The sequence below is a fragment of the Podarcis liolepis genome, assembly GCF_965112155.1.
Source record: "Podarcis liolepis genome assembly, chromosome: 18".
Classification (NCBI taxonomy): Eukaryota; Metazoa; Chordata; class Lepidosauria; order Squamata; family Lacertidae; genus Podarcis; species Podarcis liolepis.
In genome coordinates, this window is record NC_139572.1 from 11,836,718 (window position 1) to 11,857,727 (window position 21,010).

A 21,010-nucleotide genomic window follows, 5' to 3' on the forward strand; every position below is an offset into this window, starting at 1 on the left:
TGTTGATAAATAAATATAGATAGATATAGGTAGACATAGATAGATGTATCGATATATCAATATCAGTATAGATCTAGCTATCTATTTCTCGCTACAGATCCACATCACACCTTTAAAGACATGGCTTTCTGCTCCCCCTTCCAAACTACAGTTCTACACTTTGGCCACATTTAAAGCCCTGCGATCCCACCTTCAACAGAATCCTGGGAGCTGTAGTATGTTCATGGCACCGTGAGTTGCTGGGGAAAACCTCTTCCCGCTCACGGAGCTACAATTCCCCAAGTTCTCTGGGAAGAGAGGCTGGCCGTTAAACGTCCCCTTGATGCGAACGATGAGGACTAGAATCTTACGCTATTTGTAGACAAAGGCATTGTTTGCAGAAGGTCCCAGATTCATTCATCCAGGACGGTTTGGGAAAGAGAAATGGCTTCTCCAAAGAATCCTGGGAGTTATAGTTTGCTAAGGGTGCTGAGAGTTGCTAGGAGCTCCCCCCCCCGGCAGTACCCTCTCCCAGAGTGACAATCCCCATTAAAAAGTCAATTCCTTTTCTCAGGGAACTCTGAGAACTGTAGCTCTGGGAGAGGGTGCAGGGGGTCTCCTTCACAAACTACAGTTCCCAGGATCCTTTGGGGGACGCTACAGCTGTTCAAAGAGGCACCACGGTGCTTTCATAGCATGGCATGAATGTGGCCTGAGTGACATGCAAGTCAAGCTCACTGGGCTTCTCGGGAACCGTAGTTTGATAAGGGCGCTGGGAGATGTAGCTCTGCAAGGGTTAAACCGCAGCTGCCAGGATTCTTCAGGGGAGGAAGCCAGTTCTTTCAAGTGGCGGTGCAGCGGTGCAGATGTGGCCTCAGAGAGGACCTGGGGGAATCGGAAGGGACCCTCGGGGTCATCTAGCCCACCCCCTGCAATGCAGGGATGCTGGGGACCTTCTTCACCTGAAAACTCCTCGTTTTCGAAGGCCGACTCCAGCGGGGGGCCAAAGAGGGCGCTGGCAGGGAGAACGTCGGGCTCAGGTTTGCTGTCACAGCTGCGGAAGAAGAAAACGCTGGACTTGAGAAACTGTGATCTGAACAAGGGCAACAAAATTGGTGGAACTGGCCATCTTTCAGTGTGCCAGCACCGAGCCTGTGGAACTCCCTGCCTCTTGACACCAGCCAGGCACCTTCACTCTATTCTATTTGGCGCCTGCTGAAGACGCTCACATTTAGACAAGCTTAGAAAGTTTGAGTTTGGAGTTTTGGTCCATTCCGTTGTGCCTTTTCCCTTTCTGTATGCCTCTGGTTACGGCTGCAACTTTTTCAGCAGTGGCCTTGTTGTTTTCTCTCTTTTGCAAACTGCTTTCTGTAATCGAGCAATAATAATAATACATGCTTTTAAGTGACTTTATGTCACGAACCACCCTAAGGTCTACGGGTATAGGGCGGTTTACAAATTTAATTAATTAATTAGTCACTTTAATTCTTTTTTTGTACCTCCTACATCTGAACAAATCTGTGGGTTTGTTTGTGTTTTTGGTGTGTGGAAGCTGCCCAGAGTGGCTGGGACAACTGAGTCAAATGGGCAGCACTGGCCTCAAGTGGAAGGGAGTTCCGCAGATGTTTGCACGCAGACACAGACATCAGAGTGGAGAGTGGAGTCTGCTCTCCGAAGACCCCAGAGTTACCTTGTCATACGGGAGCTGAAGAGAGGTGCCTGCGAGTTGCCAGACTTATCCCCTGTGCAGAGCAAATTGGAAATACATATTTAGAGAACCGTAGAATTGGAGGGTTTGGAGGTCCACCCCCTAGTCTCCCCCCCTCCCATCTCCCCCTCCTACCTGGGGCAGGGGCCGTGTCAGAATCCGTCTCGGCCGAGGCCGAGGCAAGTGCTTTCAGGTGCCCTGGAAAAGAATCAAGAAAACCTAAGAATCACCAGCCAGACGCCCCCAAAGGAAACACCCGCAAGCAGGATCCGAGTGCGAGAGCAACTCTCCTCTCCTGCAGTTCCCAGAAACTGGGATCCAGAAGCATGGCTGCCCTGACAGCGCAGACAGAGCCATCCTGGCTAGGAGTCCTCGCTGGCCCCCTCCTCTGCCATGCTTTGGCCCAACCCTCTTCTAAAGCCATCCAGTGGCAGGGAGTTCCGCAGCGGCAACCCTCTCTCCCAACCTCACCCAAAGAGTCCGAGACAGAGCACTCACGGGAAGAATGCCTCTTCATTGTGCACTGCGGAAAGAGGGAGAAAGGGGAGAGGTCGGGAAGGTGCTGTGGCCCCCAGCCCATGCTCATAACCATCGAGATCGGGGGCAGGCCACACTGCACCCCCTACGGCTGCCTTCCTCCCTGGGTGGTTTATTTATTCATTTCGTAAAATTTACACTGAGAAGGCGGGGAGGTTCAAAGTCACTTGGGGAAAGCAATAAATGGTCAGTCGGGAGAATGTGCAGCCATAAATCAAGATCCAAACAAAGATGTTTTCCCGCCAGGTGTCAAGAAAAAGGGCAGGTTGGCACCTCAGCGACCCTGGAAGAGGCGTCACGCAGCAGATGGGGCTCTGGAGGGCGCCATGTTGCCAAGCCCTGGTCTAGAAGAAAACCTTTGCCCTCCCAGACCCCCTCCCTCAAGCAGGCAGACTTTGTCAACCGGGCGCCCTGCACCCAGTGCTTTAGACCACATCTCCCCATCAGTCCCAGTGAGACACTTGGAGGGCACAGATAACGGCCGCCTAGGCCGCCTGGGAACCATAGTGTCCTGGGAACATAGCACCCAGTATTCTGGTGCAGAAATTAAAGCTAAAATCTGGATTCAAGGGGAGACGGGTGCCAAGGTATTTCTGCCAGGCCTGACGCTTCCCATTTCTCTCTCTCTCACCCCCATGCTGGGGGGCAGGATGAGGTTCCCCACGGAGGCCTTGAGCTGCTCCACGGCCGCGGCGCTGCTGGCGCGCTCCCGGGGCTGCACCGGCTTGATGCGGATGTAGAACTTGTGGGGCTCCTCATCATCGTAATCCGAGTCGCTGGAGGAGCAGAAGCGGGTGGGGTGTTCGCGTGGGGAGAGGGAGTCAAGGGGCCAAACGGGTGGCAACAGAATCACAGAAGAGTTGAAAGGGACCCCAAGGGTCATCCAGCCCAACCCGCTGCAATGAAGGAGTCTTTTGGCCAACGTGGGGCCCTGAGGTTTTTTATTAGATTTTCACAACTTTAACCAATTAATTTCAAATTTCAAATCTGTTATACATGTCTCATAATTTGGCTTCCCACTTTCCCTTACACGCATCCCTTTTACGTACTGCATAATATCACACATTTTGCCTAATATAGGGAATCATAGAACTGGTGAGCTGGAAGCCCCCCAGGGCCATCTTATCCGCCCCCCAGAGTCAATGCAGGAATCTTTCACCCAAGTTTGGACTTGAACACGTTGCCCCGAAATCAAGAGTCTCAAGCTCTACCGAATGAACCATATTCCTCCATTTCATATATTGCCATGTTCTTCCCACTGCTCAAATTTCAAATCCTGCCTGCAATTTCATTGGGTTATGGTATTATTATGTTTGCAAATAATCAAAAAACGGCTTACGCTTTTCTGTCAATTTATCGGAGCTCCTGGGTAAATTCATGTCCCCATTGACTCTTCCCCAACAGGAACAGTCTTCCCCATTGGACTCCGGACACCCCACCTCTCCCCCTATTTCAGAGACACCCCTCCCACCCCACCCCCCAAATCTCACCCTCCCCCCTTATGAGGAAGAAGGCTCTGCAGCCACATATTCCAAAGGATATCGTTCTGATTTGTTTCGGGCCGGACAGTGAAGCCTTCCTCGTCCACGTCGGGGGGCTGAGGAGAGAAGAGAAGGAGCAAAAGTTTGGGGTGGGAGCCTCTCTTGGGGCAGCATCTTCCTTGGGGTTCAAATACCCCCCCAAAAAAATAATAATAATGGGAGGAGAGACCAAGATGTGAAACCTCATGGATTATTTGCTTGCAAAAGATGCATCATTCTCTGATCCGTAAAACTGGAACCCAGGACCCCCTGACTCCCAGAGCCAGCTGGCTGCGCTTTCTCTTTATTTAAAAAAACAATTCTATTGAAGGCTTTCAACATATTGAGCTGAAACCCAAACTTGTTTATTAAAAGGTCATAAAAAGCAATATAAAAATAGAAGAACGAGAAAGAACCATTGTTTAACAACCATTATTATTATTATTATTATTATTCCTAGCCTGCCAATCTAGCTAGGTTTCCTCAATTTGTACCCTAACTGCATTTTTTTATATAAAAAAGGCTCTTTTCAAAATCCTTTTAAATAAACAGCAGTTATTCTTTCAGCACAGTAGCAGTTTTTAGGACCTACCTAGTAAACTGTTTAAACTTATTTTAATAAATGCTGCAATCTGCCCTGGGAATTATGGTGAAATTTGGGTAAGGAACCCAATATATATTTCTCTTTTTATTAAATCAAAATTAATACAGTCTCCACAAAATGACAACAACATAGCATTAAGGTTAGAAATCAAATAATAATTGTCAGTTTTCATTAAATTTCTTAGTCGCCCTTCTCAAAATGGCCAAAGGTGACTTACAGAGAGATAAGATAGATAAATTTACTTGCTACTTATTAATCACCTTCCACAGGAGCCCAAAGGTTTAACACCCAAAAACGAAACAGTGAATTTTGTATTTTTAAATGATGGGTAAAGAATCCAAATAAAGGACAGCAATAATAATGATTAATTATAGCAAAATAGCACAGCCCAGTAAGGAATGAGCATTGCACTATTCAATTTATCCTGTGCCAATTTGCAAAATTGTTGATTTTTGTTGTTTCTGAATTTACTGGCAAGCTCTGTATCTTATATATAAAATTAAATTTCAGAAGTGCTGTGCTCTGTATTTCATTATGCTTTGGACACAGCTCATTGCGGGAAAGCAGCATAGAAATGAACTCAGTCAATCCATCAATCAATTCTCAGGAACATTCAGTGGCAGCTTAAAAAGAAAAGAAAAAAGCAGGAAACGGAATGGAGTAGCTATGGGGAGGGACTGGCCGGCTGGCTGGCTCCTGGAATGGCCCTCAGGCTGGGGCATTAGGAGAAGACGGCAACACTTTCCTGTGGGTCCTGTTGGCTAATGATAAATATTACTCACCCCTGACTCGGCATCTGGAGATTCCCTGGGCAAAAGGAGAGAGGGAGAGAGAGAGAGATTGAAGACATGCGCAGACTTGGGGAGTGAGATCGGTCTCTGTGGTCGGGGAGAAAGAGGAGCAACTCACACAGAGTCCCGCTCCCGTTCTTTGCGGCTCAGGCCAGGGATGCGGAAGGCTTTGCTGCGGGTTCGCTTGGGTCCTGCAAGAAAAGAGGAAGCCCCTCCTTGATGAAGAGTGCTGTGGAACCCAAAAGCTTGCACACTTAAAAAATCACAATCATAATAAATTGCCACAAGCTTTCCGAAGTCCTTTGTAAAAGGGTCTCTGGATGTTATCACACGCCAAAAAATCTGGCGGTTCCTCCAGGTGGTCCCACGCACCCCTTTTCCAACCCGGCTGGATCTGGGGTCCTGCCACCCCATGCTCAGACGTACTTGCCTTCCTGCGCAGGAATGATGCTCAGCTCCTCAAAATCCAGCGGTCCTACGGGGAGAGCAAAGAGGGGAATAAAGGGGAGGGCAAAGGCTAAAGGCCAGAGAAATGTCCTCATTTCACTTTGTTCCCGGTTCCAGGATCCGGGCGAATGCATCTGCTGCAGATTCCTGAGCTGTGACACCTACATTGCTGGGGGCTGGACTAGATGACATTTGGGGGACCCTTCCAACTCCGCAATGCTATTTTCTCCCAGAAATTCAACCCACCCGGCGGATGCCGCCCGGTCCCTTTGCTCTCGGCGAAGTTCCGCAGGAGGGTCTCCACTCCGATGTTCTCCATGTTCTGCTTGAATTCTTCATGGACCTGCGGTTGGGGAGGGGGGACAAGGCTGAGGCCAGGATGGACCCCCCACGGACCCACCCAAGCACCCGGGGGTCCTCCGGGGGCGCCCAGCCCAGTTGCCCTTGCTGGCCGACCGGCCTCTTGTGGGGGTCAGGTGGGATTACCATGAGGAATTATGAGCATACGGAGCAAGCCACTGTGCCCGCAATGAAAGCATTGCGATGGCTGGCTTGGGTCATGGGCAACAATTTCTGATCAAATCCCACAAGCCTCTGCATCTCTGCCCATTTTCTGTACTGCCCATTTTCTTTCTCTCTGCCTGACAGGCACGTATCAGCATTCTAAACACAGGCCAGTTGTTCCCCAGGCACCTGGGCCATAAAGAGAGTAGGTAGATTCTCTGATGTGCCTTTCCTTGGTTTTGTTAATCCAAGGGCCAGGAGGAGAGTTCACAAGGAGATGATCAAGATGCCCATCTTTCCTTGCCATCCTTCCTCTCCTGTTTACTGCTAAAAGCATTCCTCCTTGATTCCTATTTTATTTACTCTGAACTACGTAGGAATGCTCAAGTAAGAAATAGTTTCTTTGTAGTTAACAGGATTTCTTCTGATCTAACTTTGTTCCCACGTGAGTTTTTCGAAATGCTCAGAGGAAATCTGATTGGTTCTTACTAACACTGTGTAAAAAGTTCTTTTGTGAATAAAACGACCTGGGCCGAGGGGTGGAAAGTTTATTATTGCCACTTCCTCCCAGAGTCTTGCTGGTCAAGCCTCGTGTGTATTCTATTAATCCGAGTCCAATCCTTCCTTGCTTTGGGAACGCAACAGCCTCTCACCTGCCCGATCTGGACGTGGGTGTCTTCCACCGAGTGGACGTAGGAGCCAATCAGGACCTTCATCTGCTCCAGGTGCGATTCCTCCACCTCCTGCAGGCGCTGGGAGGGAGAGGGCAGAGAGGAGGCAAAGAGACCAGCAATGGGGGACTGCGGGGGGGGGCTAGATGACCCTCAGGGGTCCCTTCCAATTCTGCCATTCTATGAGAAAGGCTCAGGAAAGGGCCCCCGAAACCATGCAGGGGACGCAGAGACAAGGAATGTGTGGGGATTGTGCGAGGCCACAGCAGGGCCTGACCCTGACGCCTTCTGATACCTCAGACATGGAGGGAACCACATAAGAACTGGGCCATCTAGTCCAGCCTTCTGTTCCCCCAAGGGCCAGATCCCCCAATGCGAAGCCCACAAGAAGGATTCGAGCACAAGAGCATCCAAGTTGGCCATCCCTGCCTCCTGTGGGAGGGAGTTCCACAGTTTATCAGCCCTTCCTTTCACCCTTTCCCAAGTCTTCCAGCAGTCAGCTTTGTTGGACGCACACCAGTTTTCACAGTGGACCTACTTACTTGCAAGAGAGGAGGAGCCCTCCGTGCCGGGACTGCCTCCCAGGGAATAGAAATTCACAGAAAGAATTTCTGTTTTTTTTCCATAATATGAGAGAATGGGGGACAAGCTTTTTCCCCTCTGTCCACTTCATGCATGATTTCACCAACGTCTGTCTTCCTCGCCTTTTATCTAAACCAAAAAGTCCCTGCGCTTTTGGAGGTGATTTCCTGAACCCTTTTCCAACTCTGCAATATCCTTTTTGAGCCAAGGCGACCAGAACCACACACATGGGCCTCCAATCGCGGCTGCACCCGGGATCCATGCGACGGCATCAACGGCGCATTTCCAACCCCTTTCCAAAGATCTCCCCCCCCCCCTTTGCATCCCAAAGCCAGGCCACCTGCGGCAAGGGGGCTGCTCCCATCCTGCAAGGGCTCTGGGTGCAGAGAGAGCAGGAACGAGCTGCTGCAAGGATTCGCACCCGGAGAGCCCAGGAGGGGGCCAATCTTGGAGCGGATCGCCAGGGCCCATTTGCACTCCTGGCCACACTGGGAGGACCCTGGGGTACCCTCTCCCCTCCACCGTCACCCACCCAGCCCCCCGTACCACAGCGGAGTCCAGCATCTTCTGCTGAAAGTCATTACGCGCTGCGTTGTACTTCTCCACAGCCCTCCGCAGGGCCTCCACCGCCTTCCGTGACTTCAGCTCGGCCTGCGGAGACCATTATTATTATTATTATTATTATTATTATTATTAAAAATTGAACATCCCCCTATCCCCAAAATAATAAATAATAATAATATTTTTTTATACCCCGCCCTTCCCGGTTTAGAAAACCAGGCTAAAAAAGGTGGCTAACAACAAATTTAAAACACTTAATTGATGCAACAAAAACCAGCATAAAATACAGTATAAAACATGAATAACAATAAATTCAGAATTCAAAAATCAATTTAGGGGGAAAATCCATTCAATAGCATTAGATGATCACCAGGGCTAGCTGGCTAAATTAGTCCTATTTCAGCCAGCGAGGAGACCAGGGAAGAATTAGCTGTGGGATCCCAGAGCGGGGAATCTTCATAAAAGGGGAGGGGAAGGGAAGGGAAGAGAAATGAAAGATCAGGCTGAATTCAAATTAAAAGCCAGGCGGAATAGCTCTGTATTACAGGCCCCGCAGAAGGAGGTTAAATCCTGCAGGGTCCTGGTCTCCTGGGACAGAGCATTCCACCAGGTCGGAGCCATCACTGAGAAGGCCCTGGCCCTGGTGGAGGATAGTCTGACTTCCTTAGGGCCCGGGACCTCTAAACTATGATTATTCATGGACCTTAAGGTCTTCTGCAGGGCAGACCAGGAGAGGCAGTCCTGTAAATACGAGGGCCCTAAGCCACAGGGTGGTTCACAGGATAAAATAACAATATAAAAATGCAAAATACACAATCAAAATAAAACCTCCAAAAAACCATTTGCTCAAAAAAATCTGAATTGACTAGTGGAATGGGGAGGGGGAATGCTGCATTCTTTCAGGATTATCTCTGCACTTCTAATTAAATAGCTGAGATTCCTGCACGGCTGGGGGTTGGACTAGATGACCCTTGGGTCCCTTCCAACTGATGACGATGATTCTATGGTTCTAGGACTGTAAGATCCTCAGGCCTGGCAAGCAGTTTTGTGGGAGCACCTTCCTTCTCTTCCCCACCCTGTTGCATAAAAGAATAATCCACATTTGCCCCCCCAAATTGCGGGATTCCCTCCCCCACAGAGGGACATCAGGGACCTTCATCACATACAGGAGACTGAGCTTTTCACCCCAGCCGTCAGCAAGAGAGATCAGCAGTTCCCAAACTCCCCTTTCCCACCTGCGGGCCCCATGGAAATGCTGTTGCAGTTGGAATGGTCTGTGCTGTGCAATTGTTAACTGTATTTTGGGGTATTTTCTATATGGGATTGTGGGACGTGGGTGGCGCTGTGGGTCAGCGGTTTGAATCCCCACAACAGGGTGAGCTCCCGTTGCTCGGTCCCTGCTCCTGCCCACCTAGCAGTTCGAAAGCACATCAAAGTGCAAGTAGATAAATAGGTACCGCTCTGGAGGGAAGGTAAACAGTGTTTCCATGCGCTGCTCTGGTTGCCAGAAGTGGCTTAGTCATGCTGGCCACATGACCCGGAAGCTGTACACTGGCTCCCTTGGCCAATAAAGCAAGATGAGTGCCACAACCCCAGAGTCAGCCACGACTGGACCTAATGGTCAGGGGTACCTTTACCTTTACCTATATGGGATTGTGGCCACGGCAGCTTCTAGGAGCCGCAAGTGGAAGCTGAGCATGGGGGGGGGGGACCCAAGCTGGGCCAACCACCCCAGGAGGAGCAGGACTTGGCCCCCACCAGAGGTACCCCCCCTCCCCTAAAAGCCCAGATAGACAGATAATTAGTAGAATAGTTCAAGAGATGATTAAGAAAAAGAGATGATAGTTAATCAGTAAAGTAGATAATAGACAGATTAATAAGATCAATGATAATTAGTAAAAAAAATGATAATTAGATGAATGATAGATGATTAGTAGAATACATAGGTGATTAATCAGGAAGAGAGATATATGATAGTAAACTAGGTAATTGGATAAATATGATTTATTAGTAAGACAGTCTATAGCTAGACAGGCAGAAAGGCATCGACCAACACAGAGAGAGAGGGATGAAGCGAGGACTCAGCCTCCGGACTGTAAATTGCTTCAACTGATTGTAATATATCAATTAAAGTGTGTATCTGAAGAAGTGTGCATGCACACAAAAGCTTATACCATGGGTAGGCAAACTAAGGTCCAGGGGCCAGATCCGGCCCAATCGCCTTCTCAGTCCGGCCGGCGGACGGTCCGGGAATCAGTGTGTTTTTACATGAGTAGAATGTGTGCTTTTATTTAAAATGCATCTCTGGGTTATTTGTGGGGCGTAGGAATTCATTCATTTCCGCCTCCCCCCAAAAATAGTCTGGCCCCCCACATGGTCTGGGGGACAGTGAACCGGCCCCCTGCTGAAAAAGTTTGCTGACCCCTGGTTATACCCAGAACAAACGTAGTTGGTCTCTAAAGTGCTACTGGACAACTTTTGTTCTTTTTTTATTTATTTCAACTGCGTCAGACCAACACAGCTACCTGCCTGATTTCAACATGGTATTTTAACACTGCAACCTGCCCTGGGAACTGAGCGCAAGGAAGGAATGCCATATTTCCCCCCCCCCTTCTTTTTTCTACATTAGTGTTCATATTTATTTCAAAATAGTCTCTCAAAGTTTTTTGGGCCTTTTTATATACTTCTTCATCTCTAAATAAGGTGTCATTCATCCTCCATCTGAAGGATCCGGTTGATATTTGTTTCATCTCCATCCTTACAGCGTTATGGTCGGAGCAGGTTTTTGGGCAGATTTCTACTTTCTTTATCTTTGGTGCCATTCCTCTAGTTATCCATATTTGGTCAATTCTAGTCCATGTCATCTTGGCTTCAGAGAAGAAGGTTCCCTCTCTTCCCAAGGGGTTCTTTATTCTCCAAATGTCCACTAAGTCCATATTGTCTGTCATCTCAAAAAATGTTTTCGATAGTCTACCATCCTTGGTGACTACCTGTCTTTGTGCCTTATCCACGTTTGTAGATACTACTCCATTCATGTCCCCCATCAAAATCAAATTGTAGTCCAAATAGTCCAGTAAAGTCTCATGCAACTTTTTATAAAATTCAGATTTCCCCTCATTCGGTGCATAAATTCCTACAATCAAAAATTTCTCTCCTTGTACTTGAATTTCAATTGCCAAAAATCTGCCTTGTTCATCTTTGAAGATTAATTTCGGTAATAGTCTCTCCTTTGCATATATCACAACTCTTTTTTAAACTTTGTCAGATGAAATAAACTCCTGTCCCAATCTTTTATTAATCAATAGTTTCCTGTGTAGCCTTGTTATATGTGTTTCTTGTAAACAAATCAAGTCCAATTGTTCTTTTTTTAATAGATGAAAAACACTTTTTCTCTTTCGAGGGGAGTTCAAACCATTACAATTCCAGCTTAACAGTTGCAGAGCCATGATGGGGTTACTTCACTTTACCTCCAACTGCACCGAGTATCGGTTCTTGTTCTGTAGATGATGTCTCTTTCTCTGGGCCGTGCAATCCAAAAGATAAGTTTGCTATGTCTAGTATGCCTTTTGGCTCTTCTCCAGATTCCGCTTCTTTCTGTAGGTCTTCTTCGTGATCTTTCTTCTTTATCTTTATCTTTCTTCCTTTGTATTTAAAGGACAGGCCTTGAGGAAATTCCCACCTGAAAAGAATTCTATTTCTTTTCAACAGGGCAGCTAATCTCACCACTGCTTTTTATATCGGTCCTGGAGGTTCTGCTGAATATGATTAGAAGGGACCGGTTGGTTAAAGGTATACAGGTCGGAGCCAAACAGTACAAACTGAGAGCATTTGCAGATGACTTAGTATTGACGTTACAGGAGCCAGAATCTAGCACTAAAAGGGTTTTAGAATTAATTCAAGAATTTGGTCAAGTAGCAGGATTTAAACTGAACAAGTTAAAAACTAAGGTTTTAGAGAAAAATTTAACGCCGATTGAAAGAGAGAGGTTTCAGATTGAGACAGGTCTGACTGTGGTTAAGAAAGTGAAATACTTGGGGATTAATATGACAGCCAAAAATGGGAACTTATTTAAAGATAATTATGAAAAATGTTGGACGGAAGTGAAAAAAGATTTAGAAATTTGGTCAAATTTGAAGCTTTCATTGTTGGGTCGTATTGCTGTGATAAAAATGAATGTATTGCCTAGAATGTTGTTTTTGTTTCAGACAGTGAAAATTGTGGACAAGATGGACTGTTTCAAGAAGTGGCAGAGAGATATCTCTAGATTTGTCTGGCAGAGCAAGAAGCCTAGAATAAAATTTAAGATATTAACTGATGTAAAGGAAAGAGGTGGATTTGCCCTGCCAGACTTTAAACTTTATTATGAATCAGCAGATTTTTGCTGATTGAAAGAATGGCTACTCCTTGAAAATACAGACATTTTGGATTTAGGAGGTTTTAACAACGTATTTGGATGGCATGCATATTTATGGTATGATAAGGTCAAAGCACAAAAGCATTTAAAAATCATATTTTTAAAATCAAGCATTGTTTAATGTCTGGATAAGATATAAGGACCGACTTGAAAATAAAACTCCAAGGTGGTTGTCACCGATGGAAGCGAAGGCTCAGAAAAAGCTCAATATGGAGGCCAAATGGCCGAAATATTGGAAAATTTTGGAACAAGAAGGAGACAAATTGAAATTGCAGAGTTTCGAGAAATTAAAAAACAAAGTGAGAGATTGGTTTCATTATTATCAGATAATGGAGGCAAATAATTTGGATAAGAAAATTGGCTTCCAGATGGAAAAATCAAAACTAGAAACAGAACTGCTAGAACCCCAAACTAAGAATTTGTCAAAAATGTATAACTTGCTGTTGAAATGGAATACTCACGATGAAACGGTGAAATCTGTTATGATTAAATGGGCACAAGATGTTGGACATAATATTATGTTTGCTGACTGGGAACAGTTATGGACCACAGGTATGAAGTTTACGGCATGCAATGCCTTAAGAGAGAATATTATGAAAATGATATACAGGTGGTACATGACCCCAGTCAAGCTTGCAAAAATTTATCATTTGCCCGATAATAAATGCTGGAAATGTAAAGAAACTGAAGGTACATTCTTTCACCTTTGGTGGACGTGCCCAAGGATTAAGGCTTTCTGGGAAATGATATATAATGAACTGAAAAAGGTATTTAAATATACCTTCTTGAAGAAACCAGAGGCCTTTCTTCTGGGCATTGTCGGCCAATTGGTGCCAAACAAGGACAGAACCTTTTTTATGTATGCTACAACAGCAGCAAGAATACTCATTGCAAAGTATTGGAAGACACAAGATTTACCCACTTTGGAAGAATGGCAGATGAAGGTGATGGACTATATGGAATTGGCGGAAATGACTGGCAGAATCCGAGACCAGGGAGAAGAATCGGTGGAAGAAGACTGGAAGAAATTTAAAGACTATCTACAGAAATATTGTAAAATTAATGAAGGATAGAATGATGTTGGATAGCAACTAAGGGGTTTCCAGCTGTAATGATCTAAGAGAATATGAAAAAAGGGTTATAAATGGGTTAAAATCTAATGGTAAGGATTTGCTGAACCAATAAATTGAAGTGGAATACAAAAAAGGGAGGTATGAGGAGGTCCGGGAAATAAGCTAAAAGAAAATAAGTAAAAGAAAAAATGTATGGTTTTAATTGTTTTTATTTTGTATTTTTCTTTTTTTCTTTTTCATTTTTACTGTTATATTTCAAAAAAAATTAATAAATATTTTATTTTTTAAAAAAATCCCCCCCCTTCTCCACACCCACATGGATCCCCTTTCGCAAGATCACTCAAATGTCTCCGCTTCAGCCACCCAGAGAGCTGAGCCGAACATCCCTCACCTCTGACGATGACCTGGGTGTGCAGGCCCCCTCCCCTATTCACACACATTCTCCCCGCCCCCCCACTTGTTGCCCCCCAGGGTCACCTTGTCGATCTCCTTCTGGCTGCCCCCTTCTCTCCGCAAGCGATCCAGCTCTTGGCAGCGGCTGCTGTAAGTCTCCTTGGCTTTGGGGAGGTGCTGAGCAGCTCCTTGCAGGATCTGGACCGCTTCCAGGGTCCCGGCCACCTCGTCCTTGGACTGGCGATGGGACGGCCAGGGTGGGGTGGGGGTACACAGAGAATACTTTGGTGGGTTTGCAGGGGTGGGGTGGGGGTCAGTATTGCACTGAACTGGTCAGGCAGGTTTATCCGCGAGACGTTAGCCGGCCCCCACATCCCCCCAACGTGGCCCCCGCTACCTTCTTGTGCGCCCGCAGCTGCTCGTCCCCATAGCGCCCGATCTCCTTGATCAAATCCTGCAGCTTCTTCACCAGCTCCGCATGGCACAGCGCCAGCTTGTCCGAGGAGATGCGGAAGACCTCCCAGAGGGGGGCAAAAGTCCTGGGGGGGGGGCACAGGGGAGAGAAAGGAGCCCAAGCGGACATGTTAATCCACATCTGCTTCCCTTGCCTTGAGAAGAAACCGCCCTGCAGTTCACCGGCTCCCTTGCCACAATTTTTAGCCATTTCTGCCCCTTGCATATTTTGTATTGCTCTGTTCCCCCGGCTCCAGGAATGGAAAACATTCTGTGAGGAGCTATAAAATACTGGAAATCAATAATAATAATAATAATAATAATAATAATAATAATAATAATAATAATATGTTTTACTGTTTTTATATTTTGTTGGAAGCTGCCCAGAATGGCTGAGGCAATTAATTAATTAAATTCATACACTGCCCATCTGACTGGGCTGCCTCAGCCACTCTGAGCAGCTCCCAACAAAATATTAAAAACACAGTAAAAATTAAATTTATGTACTGCTCTTCATCCTCAGATCTCAGGGGTGGTTCACAGAATAAAATACAGAAACAAGAAAATAATTAGAAGCAAAACAGCAAAACAATACCCCCTCCCCTGGTCAGATGGGCGGGGTACAAATAATAAAACTGTTGTTGTTATGAGTGCTTTTTTGGGGGGGGGAGTGCTGGTACTCATCCCTGGGGGTCCCTCCCAATTCTGCGATTCTGTTCTCTAGGGCTCACCCCAGCTGAGTGCTGTTTCCGGCCATCTTGGACATCTTGGCCATAGACTTGGCATAGGTCTCCTCTACAGCCGCCCTGCGGAGAAGAAAGGAGCAGAAGAGGGAAGAGGAGGAGGAGGAGGAGGAATAAGGAGGGTTCCGGAGCGGGATCTCAAAGAGCCCAAACATGTCAAAGGCCTGGAAACGATGCCTTATGAGGAACGGCTAAGGGAGCTGGGCATGTTTAGCCTGGAGAAGAGGAGGTTAAGGGGTGATATGATAGCCATGTTCAAATATAGAAAAGGATGTCACATAGAGGAGGGAGAAAGGTTGTTTTCTATGGACAAATTTAGTGATATTTGGAAAGTATTTATTGAAACATATAGAATCATAGAATCCTAGAGTTGGAAGAGACCACAAGGGCCATCGAGTCCAACCCCCTGCCAAGCAGGAAACACCATCAGAGCACTCCTGACATATGGTTGTCAAGCCTCTGCTTATACACAAGGAATACAATAAGTCTATCTATCTATCTAGCTAGCTAGCTATGTAGTATATATTTTAGTAATCCCATTTCTATTTTAATAACATTTCACTATTGCTGATATATTGTGTTTTCTTTCTTTCTTTTTTCTTCTTTATACTAATCTGTAAAAAATCTCTCTCTCTCTCCCATTATAAACTTCTACCTCTTCCTTGCTTTTTCTCTGAACCAAAAAGTCCCTCCTGGAAGAATTGCTCCAACCATCCCTTGACCATTTATGGCTATTTTCATCTTGACCACCTCCCAAAAAAGGAACAGGATCAAGTTCTTATAATTTTGCTCCTCCAAGGAAACAGAGAATGGGCGGGATTACCTGACATCGCACTGGAGAGCAAAAAATGAAGGGCCTGGTGGGGGTTTTTGGCATGCAATTGAAGGAAGATGCTTGATGCTACTTAAAAGGAGAGAGAAACACAGGCCAGGCCGGATTCTGCACTTAGAAGCTACCCACTTATAAACATACCTGGCCACTGATTTGGGTGATTCACCTGTCCAGCTGGGACCTGGGATCAAGAGAAGTGCAGCTCTGCCCCCCAGTGGTCACTGGAGGAGATGCAAGGCCATTTCCTTCCCTCTTGCAAACCCCATCCATGCCGCATTAGGAACAGAGGCTTCCCAAACACAGATTTGGGGTGCTGGTCGGTTAAAAAAAGAGCAACACCTGAGATTCTCCTTGCTTTGCAATATTTCTCCCCCTTAAAAGAAATCGCATGGGTATGAACAAGCCCCTGGCATGAATTTTGCAAAGGTTTCTTTGCTTCTGTTGAATCAACCCAAGGAAACTTTTATAAATCCGCAACTAGGCTTGATAAATCCAAGAACACTAATATTCTTTTCTTGGGCTTATTTTAACCCCTGTGCAACTGGGGCAGCTCAGCATGACTACTCTAAATCTTAGGGTCAGGGGTTCGAGCCCCACATTGGGCAAAAAACCCCTGCATTTCGGGGGGTTGGACTAGATGACCCTCGTGGTCCCTTCCAACTCTACAATTCTAGGATTCCATGATTTGCTTGCTCTGTGCTGGATCCAAAGCTTCGACAAACAGAGAAGCGAGATCTGCTGGGGTGCTCATGCTGGGAGCGTTAATCTGTCCCGGGTGCTTTAGTTGAGATTCCTGCGTTGCAGAGGGTTGGACTAGATGACCCTCAGGGGAACCTTCCAACACTACGATTTTATGAGCCCCTCTACCCTGTGCTCAGGCTCTTATCTAGGTGCCCATTCTACAATTCTGTTCTTCACATTTTATTTCCCAGCTGTTATACCATCTGTTTTGTATACATCACAAAATGAAATTATTTCATTATTATTTATTCAACTTATATACTGCCCTTTATCAAAAGATCCCAGGGCACTGTGCCTCCTTGCAAGGAGGGTGGGGATCTCTGTTGCAGCAGAAAAATAAAGATCTGCCTTGCTTTGACTGGATCCCTGCCTCCATCCACTCTTCTCCAGCCAATAACAGACTTAGGGAGTTTGGCTGCAAAATCCAATCACAACATAAAAAATCTTATGAAATGAAACATCTTTGCCAAAAGGAAACAAAAACCTCAGGCAAGCTATGGGCGAGTTATGGAGATGAGGTCTTGCAAAGAGATCTCCTTCAGGCCGGCAGCTCAGCTCTTGCAACGTTTACCCCCAATTGGCAGTATCAGGGAGATTTGCAAACCAGGGCTCTGTGAGCAAACCGGCAGTAGGAAATTGGTGCTTTGATAAGTGGGTGACGGTTTGCAGACTGGGGGGGGGGGTGCAAGGAGGAACTGGATGGAGCTCTGCCCCCCCCCCAGCTGTCAGTACCTCTCCCGCACGAAGTCCGCCAGCTCCTTTGCCGAGATCTGCCCATGCTTCATGTTGTGATAGAGGACGTCAAAGCCATGGTTCTTCTCGCCCTGCGGTGAAAAGCAAGAAGGCAAATGAGGCGTGGCTCCAGAATAACGGGGGCTGCCCCGCCAGGAACCAACATTTCAGGAACCCAAAACACGACTTTGGAGCTGTCTCCCCTTCAACGGCAACTGTAACCTTGGTTGGAGGAGTTTATATATCTGAGTTTCTCACGCTGAAACCAGGCGGATTATAACTGTGGCTTTTAAAACTATGCATTGCAGTTATTGTTTTGCTTGTTATTCTGCGATGCATTTTTGTAGCATACCATCCAGGAAAGGGCAGCGCAGAAACATAATTAATAAATGCTCTGTATTTTCCAACTCCCATCGGCGCAGCCACACCCAGAGGGACGCATCCCTGCACCTGCCGGGCAGGTAATGCCAACAAGCAGTTTTTGTCCTTTCTTGGGTAAGAAGCCTCTGCACGGACAGCTGCCCCGTTGCCATCCAGTGACGTCTGCATGCACATTTTGAAACAGGATAGGGCCCTTTTTATCCTGAAGCCACGTGGCAAGATGGGGTTGAGCCCAGTTTCGAGTTGCCTTGTGAGGGAGCAGCAGCAGCAGCCAAAAAAAGCTCATGTGACTTATTAAATCTGTGCGCCACCCTTCACTGAAACAGCTTAGGGTGGTGCATATTCTGGGCTGCATCCGCCGAAGTAGAACGTCCAGGTCAAGGATGTTGACCAGCTGGAATGTGTGCCGACTTGAGATATCTGCATGGCAGGGGGTTGGACTGGATGACCTTCAGGGTCCCCCACGGCTCTATGACTCTATGATATAGTATATGGAGAGAGAGAGAGAGCTCCCCCAAATCTACCCTCCCTCTCCTTTTAATGCTCAGCTTCCCAAGCAGCCTTCTCTCCCCCCACCCACTCTGTGCGTGGAGCCTGGGTCTCTGGGGGTGGGCTTCCGCTCCCCCCTCCGTCCCTTGTCAATCACAACCCCTCCCCACCCACCCCCTGCAGAGCAACTCTCTCTCCTTGGCATTCCTCCTGGGGAGATGGCAAGGTGTGTGTGTCCGCGGTCGCTAGGCAACCCGCCTCCCTGCAGAAGCGGCTTTGGCGTTGATGGCTGAGTGACAAAACAGGTCCTGTGCATTCTTTTTCTGCATCCTTCCATGCCTTTCTGAGCCCTGCAAGGTGGTTGCAAGGCCACGCCCTGTGGCAGGGAGTTCCGGAGGGCACAGAAAGAGAGAAGGCGGGTCGGAAGCCTTCCCAGGATGTGAGCAGGACCACTGCTCCATCGCAACGCGGCGTTGTCTGCGCTGAGCGGTTTAGACTCAGGGGGACAGCCCCAGCGGCCTTTCCCCTTTAAAAATAAAGCAAGATCCTGGTCCTCATCATTCTGAACAAACACTTGGCTTAAAGAGAAGAATCAGAAGCTGCTTCGGACCCAGCCAGACCTCTGGGTCCGTTCATGACAGCAATGCGGACCTTGACCAGCAGCAGCAGGTTGTCAGCATCAGTCATGGCTGATTTAGTTGAGATACCAGGGGGTTGGACTAGATGACCCTTGGGTGTCCCCCCAGCTATATCATTCTATGACCCACAGTGGAGATGCTGTTGGGGATTGAACCTGGGACCTTCAAAGCAGCTGAGCTGCGATCCAGCCCCTTAAAAACAGAGGGAGTCTCCAGGGCGGAGAAGAGACTGTTGAAACAGGGAAAGTTTACAGTCCTCATGAATCTGAACGAAGGACTGCAGAGCTGCTGCCGGTCAGTGTAGTCACTACTGGCCTTCCTATTTGAAATCCGCCCTTTCATTCAGGCACCTTGGCTTTCCTTCTTAAGGGAAGGGGTGCGGCTCAGTGGTTTTGCACAGACGTTGCTGAGCCCAGCAGCTTAGATAATCCGAGCCTTGCTTTCGTTTTGTTCAAACTAAGAGAGGCAATGTTGCGTAGTGGTTAGAGTGCCGGACTATCACCTGGGAGAGGCCAGGGTTCAAATAACCCCCGTCCGGCTGCAAAGCCTCTCCCAGCCTCTCCAACCTCGCAGGGTCGTCGTGGGGCTCCACAGGGACCTGGGAGAAGCCAGGGTTTGGCTTGCGGGGGGGCTGGCCCTGCCCCCCTCAGCCTGACCCACCTTATGGGGCTGGAAGGGACCCCAGGCATCATCCAGCCCAACCCCCTGCCATCTTCTGAGGAGGGAGGAGGGAGAGAGGGCCACTTCTGCCCCCCCCCCCGGGCTCGTGGGGAGGAGAAAGGGGGGGGCAGAAGGAGAGATTTGCTGCCTGTTCCTCCGGCTGTTTTGGAATCTCCCAGCTGCATCCGCAGACAATGGCGTCTGCCACCCCCCCCCGGTGGCACCACCCTGACGCCCGCTCTGTTTACTTGCGGCTGGCACTGGGTGTCCCGGGAGTCACAGAGAGGAGCTGTTGCTTTGTTTTGTTTAGCGCACGTTGCTTGGAGGGCCTTTGACCCGCAAGACGCCTGAACTCAAACCCGGAGCTTTTGAGCCAGCAGGTGGCTTCACGCAGGACGCAGATCCCGCTAAGCAGCAAACAGAGCCCCCCAGCCCAGTATCCTGCTGCCGACAGGGGACAGGCGCAGGGGAGCTTTTGAGAGGAACAGAAGCTGTTTTGTTTGACTTACTTTTACCCTGTATTTTATGAACTGCCCTGAGATCTTAGGATGAAGAGCAGTATATAAAATGAATTAAATAAAATTAAAAAATAAAAGAACCTCCTTCCTTTTCCTGATGTTTAGTCAAAATCTCCTTTCTTGTAAGTTGAAGCCATGGGTTCCAATCCTACCCTCCAGAGCAGGAGAAAACAAGCTTTCTCCCTCTTCCACGTGGCAGCCCTTGAGATGTTAGAAGATGGCTCTCTCAGTCTCCCCTTTCCCAGGCTAAACATCTCCTGCTCCTTCAACCGCTCCTCATCTGGCTTGGTTTCCAGGCCCTGGGCCATCTTGCGCTGCTCCTCTTGCTGCTCCGGTGAGTCTTTGGGAAGACCGCTCCCCCACCAGGCCCAGGCACACATACTCTGAGCAGCAAGTGGCGGAAACGGTTTCAAATGCTTTAAGTGTTCTTAATCTGCTGCACCACGAATGGTTGTTCTTGTTGTTTTTAAATATTATATTATTTTATTATTTTATTTCTGTTTGGGGTGGGACAAATGTTTAGCCATGGTCAGATCACTTCCTGGTGCAACTGGACTTCTCCGCGACCCTTCCCCTCTGCAGGGAGGTGGGACCAATTCGGATGGTCCGCCCCCGCCCCTTAATGGATCGATGGCCTGGTGGCCCGCTGGAATGCGGAGTTAACCAGGGCTATTGACTGTCTGGCTCCGAAGCGCCCTCTCCGATTCCATGGAGCCCGGACAGCCCCGTGGTTTTCCCCGGAGCTGAGGGTGATGAAACAGTCGTTGAGACGGCTAGAGCGCCGTTGGCGGAAAACTCATTCTGAATCAGACCGGACACGGGCTAGAGCTCAACGTCGAGCCTACCAAGTGGCAATGGCGACAGCGAAGAGGGCCTTCTTCGCCGCCTCCATTGCATCTGCAGAAAACAGCAGCAGGAGACTTTTTCAGGTGGTTCGCAATCTATCGGAACCACCTGTACCACCGGGGCCTGGTAGGGACCCCAAGATCTCCTGCAATGCTTTTGCAAAGTCTTTTGCAGATAAAGTCGCTCAGATTCA

General features: G+C 47.8%; 1 protein-coding gene across 5 annotated transcripts in view; it reads right to left on the reverse strand.

Moving 5' to 3' along the window:
* FCHO1 (FCH and mu domain containing endocytic adaptor 1) overlaps positions 1-21,010 on the reverse strand; it is a 41,455-nt gene that overhangs the window by 12,145 nt on the left and 8,300 nt on the right. For all 5 annotated transcript variants that reach the window (XM_083483675.1, XM_083483672.1, XM_083483673.1 and 2 more), the window contains 16 exons: positions 17,286-17,377; positions 14,969-15,043; positions 14,182-14,323; positions 13,869-14,021; positions 7,890-7,994; positions 6,744-6,842; positions 5,833-5,929; positions 5,570-5,614; positions 5,258-5,330; positions 5,131-5,155; positions 3,767-3,821; positions 2,856-3,031; positions 2,186-2,210; positions 1,823-1,885; positions 1,670-1,721; positions 942-1,033 (listed from right to left, as the gene is read on the reverse strand). In XM_083483675.1, the coding sequence (XP_083339801.1) occupies positions 942-1,033; positions 1,670-1,721; positions 1,823-1,885; positions 2,186-2,210; positions 2,856-3,031; positions 3,767-3,821; positions 5,131-5,155; positions 5,258-5,330; positions 5,570-5,614; positions 5,833-5,929; positions 6,744-6,842; positions 7,890-7,994; positions 13,869-14,021; positions 14,182-14,323; positions 14,969-15,043; positions 17,286-17,377 (1,369 nt within the window). The remainder of the gene's footprint in view (positions 1-941; positions 1,034-1,669; positions 1,722-1,822; positions 1,886-2,185; positions 2,211-2,855; positions 3,032-3,766; positions 3,822-5,130; positions 5,156-5,257; positions 5,331-5,569; positions 5,615-5,832; positions 5,930-6,743; positions 6,843-7,889; positions 7,995-13,868; positions 14,022-14,181; positions 14,324-14,968; positions 15,044-17,285; positions 17,378-21,010) is intronic.